The following is a 6,763-nucleotide window of genomic DNA, read 5'->3' on the forward strand; positions in this document are numbered from 1 at the left end:
CTGACACTTGCTTCCGTAATGATGGTTGTGTGGTTTTCCACATTTTCCTATAGCTACGAAATGCTGTACATAGATGTGAAACTGCAAAAACATAAACACTTACTTTTCCTCTCTGACTGAAGGCAAGTTCTGGTGATCGTAATAACTTAAACATTTATAGGTATCCTTCAGAATTTTGTTGGTATCTTCAGATAAATCATTTTTATCCAGTTTTCTAGAATATAGATTGATTTAATCAAATATTAAATAACCAAAAGATCCTGTCAGATTTCTTTAAATTATCCTAAAAAATCTGAAGTCCATGAACTTGTGTCCTCACTGAACAGAAGGTCTAAAGTAACACCTTCTCCTTCTCCATTCTCCTGATGACCTCTCACGCCCTCCTCCCTCACTGCCAGCCCAGGCTCTATCTCCCTCCATCACTAAGGACGGATCCCGAGGACACCGTGCACAGGCCCTGTACCCAGAACGAGTCCCACACCAAGAGCCCACCGAAAGGGAGGCTTGGCCCTTCCCATCTGCCCAGATCCAACCCAGACCAGCACCTGCCTCCCCCTGGACAGCTGTCCTCCCCACTCACACCAGGATCTTCTCACTCACACGCTGGAATCTCCTCACGCACCCACACCAGGATCTCCTCACACGCCGGGTTCTCTTCACTCACACACACCGGGATCTCCTCACCACACACACCAGGTTCTCTACCATCTATTTCCCTCTCGCCACAGCAGGTCTCTACCTCGGTATAATCTCCCCCATGCACTGTCACCCAGTCCCATGAGGGTCTCACCCACGACTACTCTCTTTTTGTTCAAGCTCATGGCCAGGTCTCAAGCTTCCTCTGGCAGGGCCAACTGAAGCATCTGACATGGCTGCTGTCCCTCTCTTCTAAAACCACCCTCCTCACTGCTGACGAGCTGCACTCACTCTGGCATCCTCCCCGGAGCTTCTCAGTAAAGGGAGGCAAGGCCGAGCCCACCATCCAGCCTCACCATCCCTGCACATGTGCCCCCCCACCCCACCCCACCCCCCACCCCACCCACCCCCACCCCCACCCCCACCCCCCCCACCCCCACCCCCACCCCCCCCCACCCCCCCGGGCACAGAGACTAGTCGGCGCCCATCCCCCTTCCCAAAGCACTTACGCTTTTAGCACATTAATCTGGAAAGTGACAGACAGGCTAATAGAACTTCTCTCTTCTTCCTTTAACTGAAGCTCATCCATTAATTCATGTCGGACCTGTTGTAAGATGAAAACAGAATATTAACAGAGATTTGAGCAAATAATTAGGGAAAGACCAGATATCTTATTTAGCTATTATTTTACAAACATTCCTCCTTTAAAAGTAAAATTCCGTAATTAACAATTATTTTCTCATTTATTATGCTTTATGTTTAGTTTTTCTTATACAATTTGATTCCTATATATAAAATTAATAGGTGATGAATGCTCTTTACACACTGTTGCCGTAATTACTTAAATTACTAATTTTCTGCTAACTTTTTAAAAAATTCAGTGCTGTTAAAAAGGAAATATTCAGTCACAACGAAGGAAAAGATTTTGTTTTGTTCTGTTCATGCTGGTACATATGTATGTATGTTTTTGTATCTCTCAGTGGATGGTCTTGTCTGTTTTTTATACATAGTTTCCTGAACAATGGCTTAAGAAAATACTTCTTTCTACAGTTTGGAATATTCCAACTTACCATAAGAGCAAATATTTGTCGATACTTCTGTGGCGCATTAGCCTTGATGAACGGGGCTGCAGTGGCACAAAACTTCGCGGCCTCCTCGTTTCTTCCAGCTTGTAGATAACACTCCAGAAGCTCCCTGGATAATACAGAAATCATCCATATTAAACCTGGATGAAGTCATTTTCTGCTGCAAACGCCTAATAACCCGGTTATTATATTTTCATGTTTTACAAATTTCAGAAAGATGCAGGGATTGGCCAGCTCCTTACCCCACGCCCAGTATGGGGCTCACTGAGCTGAGGCCGGGGCTGGAAAGCTCGGCCACTGCCTGCAAAGGGAAAGGGGACTGTTTGGCTGTGAGTACCAAGGACTCAAACAACGGTGTTTTACAGAAAGAGCATAGTTTTACTTATTTTCGGTTAAAGCCTCCCCAAATAGCTGTAAGGCAGGTGAGGAACGCCTGCACACTCTGGATTCCAACTTCAAGGCCGACCCTCTGGGCCCCGCCAGTAGCATCCACAAAGTCACTGGCCGCAAACAATGCCACCCAAATACAGGAAAGTGTCACCGAGCGCCTTTCAGCCCGCCTGGGGACCACTTGCTGACATCCACGCAGGGCTGTCTGTCCCTGGGGTTATGCGCTCAGGGCAAGCTTCCCTAAGTGGGGCCACCTGGATGCGTGAGCACTCGGGCCAAGCTGTATGTTGCTAGAATGTCTACTAGATTCACAACTTATTTATTTTCAAAACCACGAGCTAGGGGCTTCCCTGGTGGTGCAGTGGTTGAGAGTCCGCCTGCCAATGCAGGGGACACGGGTTCGTGCCCCGGTCCGGGAGGATCCCGCATGCCGCGGAGCGACTGGGCCCGTGAGCCATGGCCGCTGGGCCTGCGCGTCCGGAGCCTGTGCTCCACAACGGGAGAAGCCACAGCAGTGAGAGGCCCGCGTACCGCAAAAAAAAAAAAAAACCACGAGCCAGGACTATGACACAGGCTCCCACTTCCTGGGTTCTGAGTAGAAGCACGTGTTTTGTGGTAACACCTGTCTGATCAGGACACTGTGATGCCATCTGCAGAGTTTAGAAACATGTGCAGACAAGACACACAAAACCTGATTCTAACTTCGGGCTAGAGAGCATTGCCAGGGCTGCGGTGTGAGATGTGGTCACGGGAGGGGGGAGGGGAAGGCCAGCGTCTGCCGGGTGTCTGGGGACTCACAGCATCAGCTCGGCCCGCCAGCCTTTGTCATCCTCCTCAGTCTGACTCAACACGCTCACGATTTGGGAGAGGCTGGGGATCAGGCGGTGGTGATACCCAGGCTTGCGAAATGGCCTCACCATTTGCCAGTAGAGGACCGATGCATTATACACCAGGAAGTAATACCTGGGGCACAAGAAGAGGGTGGGTGAGGCTCACCCAGAGCCAGTCCGTCCTGAGCCCCTTCCCGAGGGAACCCAGGGCCTCTGTCTCGGGCAGGTGCAATGGCCCTGCCCGAGCCGCCCTGGCCTGGCCGCCAGATGTGCATGCCGGGTGGACGCAGCACCCCCCAGAGGCAGCCACGTGCCCCGCTCAGCCGCGTGGGTGGCTCTAGTTCAGACCCTGCCACAGGCTCCTGGGCCCAGACCACAGATCCCGTCACTCTTTTGGCCATTCTGGAAAGCGATCAGCTCCCCATAAAAGTACCCAATGAGGAGGGCCTCCTTCGGCTTTCAAGGGACAGACAAGAATGGGCAAGTGCAGGGGGCATCGAGGAAGGCGCCTGGAGGAATCAGCCAGGAGAGCAGTACAGGGAAAGCGGCTTGGGTGGGGTCCCCGTGCGAGCGGATGAAGTGCACGGTGGGTAGGAGGAATGCTGGAGCAGAAGCAGAGCGCCCCGAGAAGCTGGGCCTTTCCCTGAGGGCTGCAGGAGCCCCCAGGAGAACCCGAGTGAGGGAACCCAGGCGCCTCTCTGGAGGGGCCACCTCTGCCTTGCAGGACCCAGGTACCTGGCGGTGCTGGCTGTCTGATGGACGGTGCTGCCGATGACCGCTGTGACCCAGAGGAGGGCGGGCCAGGCCCAGCAGGAAGACAAGGCTGCCTGCTCCTTCGTGGGGTCTACTCAGACCCCTCATCAGCCCCCAAGGCTCCTGGTCCTCCCCAGGCAGTCTGCACGTCCCCCCAAGACCCCTGCAGTGCAGCACTGACCAGGCCCCTCCCCAAGGGTGCCCACAGCGTGGGCTCAGGGCTCCAGGGCATGGTCCCCCTGAAACACCCACTGTCCTTAGAACCTCTGGCTCAAGGCCGGGCCTTGCCGTCCAGATGTCCCCGCTGAGGAAGGGTCTGCGGAGCTGGGCCCTGTATCCCCTGCACCTACGACAGGGGCTGGCCAGCGGAGGCCATCCACAGCGACACTGGGAGAAGGAATGAATGAACCTAGGGTTTATACTTAAATGTGCTTTAAACGTTGTATCCTGTTTAAATAGGCTGTATCAATACCAGTTTGTATGCAAACTTAACAATTTCAATAATATTTAAGCAGTAATTAAGTAGAAAACTGTGCTGGAGTTTCAGAGGAATCAAACCTCCAGACACGAAGCCGTGGGCCAGGCGATCTGCCAGGGGGAGCACAGGTCGGTGGGGGCAGGGCAGGGGGGGAGCCCAGATGCCAACCCCCCAGAGAGGACAAGAAAGGGAGGTGCCTGGGGACTGGTCAAAGGTGAGGTTCCCACAGAGAAAGCAGGCAAAAGGCATCTGCAGGTCATAGAGTCCTTTGCACAGGGAAGAGGGTGCAGCTAAAGGGTCCAGTGTGCACGCGGCCCAGCTCCAACGCTAGAGACGTGAGCCCACAGCCATAGATGCAGTAAAACACGAACAAAACAAGACAAAAACCCCGGCGTCCAAACAGACAGAACCACCTGGTAAGTTCTGGTTCTAAACCTTGTACACACTCAGTTAGAAACGGCCGTTCCGTCATGCTCACCTTGGTTCTCCTTTTGCAAAGTTGATTGCCTTCATATACTGAGTCACGCAATTTTCAAATTCCTCCTAAACAACATAAAGAATGCACAATTAGATCAAATTTGCTACTAGAACATCAATCACTGTTCACCGTCACTCCCCTGAACGTTAAGCCTCTCTGAAGACGGCCTGGCCCCCAGGGTGTCAACAGGGGGAGTGGACGCCCACAGAGCTCTCAGGAGCTCCGCCCCCTCCCTGGAAGCCTGGACGCCCACCCCCACCCCACCCTGCGCCCCACCTGTGCTGCAGGCACCACCAGGCACGGGGACACAAAGGGCAGAGGTCAAAAGGACACAAGCCAGACCCCTCCGGGAAAAGCACAGATGGGAAATGCGGCATCTCACTTCACTGAAGAAGAATCTGGTCACCCAACTCCCAACAAAGCCGTTTTAAGGTGAGTCTAGCCTGACGCCGGCTGGAGGTGGGGGAATTTTAACTGCGGCGGTACAAGCCGTGGAACTTTGAGGAGAACGGAAGCAACCTCTCAGGGGAAAACACAGTAGGACAATTACATATTCATTTCAGGATGGCAAGCTAGCTAAGGGCGCGCTTCACCTCGCCAAGACACTCAAGGCTGTGCACACAAAGCCTTCATGATCCAAAGGACAGTAAAGAAAATCCGGCGGAAGCAGCACGCAGGGCTGGCGGGGACGCTGGGACAGGGCCCGGAATCGCCTCTCACCATGTTTTCGGTGGACTTGGGCGCACACAGCTGGGCCCTGCACAGGTGCGCTCGGCCCAGAAACTGGGTGACCGGCCCCTTCACCTTGAAGTACATCCGGATGCAGTCCTCGCTCATCTCGGGCTGCCCCATCTGCGCAAGAACACAGACCCCCCCCCAGGAGGTTCGCAGAGGGGGCGGCCCAGTGGACCACCCACCAGGGGCTGCCGCTTCCCGATTCTAGTACAAACCAAGAAATCGGGGTCCCCTGAAGGCGCCTCCCTAGGACCCCTGGGATTAATCACCTTCAGGGCCTGTTCTGCACACAAAACAAACAGGTCGGGGCTGAAGCTTTCTGTGGGGTCAAACTCTGATTTCCCCAGGTTGGCGGACTTGATCAACTGATAAGCCCTCTTCAGGGACGCAGCATCTATCAGGACAGGAGTTGAGGCAGATTTGGTCATCACGCAGCCATTGCCCCACCAAGCAGCAGTGGGGACGGTCAGGAGGACCCGGGACAGGGCTGGGGTCGGGCAGGCAAGCCCGTGCTGGCCCCCGCGCTGGCCCGGTCCTCTCCGGGGAAAGGAGCCCCGCAGCGAGATGCCCCGAGCTCAGCCCTCCGGGCCCCGCAGCAGCTCTGCGGCTCCGGCTTCAGGAGCAGCGTGAGGTGAACAATCCTTGAGGAACGGTTAGGAAGGACGAAAGGCTTCCTTTTAAAAAGGCGCCTTAGTTTGCCCAAGTCAGACAAATCCTCGAAGCGCTGGCTTCAAGGGGTCACTGGATCAGGCAGGGCGGGGGTCAACAGGGTGGGGACAGCCTCCCGGTGGGAGGGCGGTGACCGGCGGGTCCCGGGATCTCCCCAGGGGCGGGGAGCGGGCGGGTCCCGGCCCCCCACCCACCCTGCTGGCTCTCGGCGCGGGCCAGCTCCTGCATTATGACCGGATCCATGGCGCCGGCGTCTGAGGCGCCCGCTGCCCAACGTCCGCTGGCTTTATCTCCGCGGCCCAGGGGTTGCCTAGCGACAGAGAAGGGCGCCGGACCTACGGGTCGGCGGCGGGGCCATACTTGTCCGGAGGCGAACCGCTCCGGCGCCCACCCGGTGAGAGCGCCTTCAGCCCCTCGGAGAGGACGTGAGGGCGAGGCGCCCGCCTGACCGGGGTCGCGTCCTCGCAGGCGGGTCCGCAGGCTCCGCCCCGCCTCCCGCCCCTGCTCACCCCCGTAGCGGGGCTGCCCAGTGCAGCTGCCGCGGGTTCCGATCTGGGTCCCTGCCGGTCCAGGATGCCCAGGGTTCGGGCCCTGACCCTCTGCTGAAACCCCCTCGCAGTCTCCCACAAAGCGGTCCTGCATTCCTTAGCTCATTCATTCATGTATCCTGCAAATAGTTAATTGTCCCCTGCCACTGGCCGGGGCTGAG

The 6,763-nt window shown here is 55.8% G+C and overlaps 1 protein-coding gene across 1 annotated transcript in view; it reads right to left on the bottom strand.

Annotated features, from left to right (window-relative positions):
- CFAP46 (cilia and flagella associated protein 46) overlaps positions 1–6,324 on the bottom strand; it is an 89,524-nt gene extending 83,200 nt beyond the window's left edge. Inside the window, exons 1-8 of the mRNA XM_060126142.1 lie at positions 6,249–6,324; positions 5,655–5,779; positions 5,371–5,502; positions 4,651–4,715; positions 2,910–3,074; positions 1,707–1,830; positions 1,146–1,240; positions 104–214 (exon numbers count right to left, since the gene is read on the bottom strand). Of these exons, the coding sequence (XP_059982125.1) occupies positions 104–214; positions 1,146–1,240; positions 1,707–1,830; positions 2,910–3,074; positions 4,651–4,715; positions 5,371–5,502; positions 5,655–5,779; positions 6,249–6,297 (866 nt within the window). The 5' untranslated portion in view covers positions 6,298–6,324. The remainder of the gene's footprint in view (positions 1–103; positions 215–1,145; positions 1,241–1,706; positions 1,831–2,909; positions 3,075–4,650; positions 4,716–5,370; positions 5,503–5,654; positions 5,780–6,248) is intronic.
- Between the last annotated feature and the right edge of the window lie 439 nt (positions 6,325–6,763).

The sequence above is a fragment of the Lagenorhynchus albirostris genome, chromosome 16 (assembly GCF_949774975.1).
Source record: "Lagenorhynchus albirostris chromosome 16, mLagAlb1.1, whole genome shotgun sequence".
Taxonomy (NCBI): domain Eukaryota; kingdom Metazoa; phylum Chordata; class Mammalia; order Artiodactyla; family Delphinidae; genus Lagenorhynchus; species Lagenorhynchus albirostris.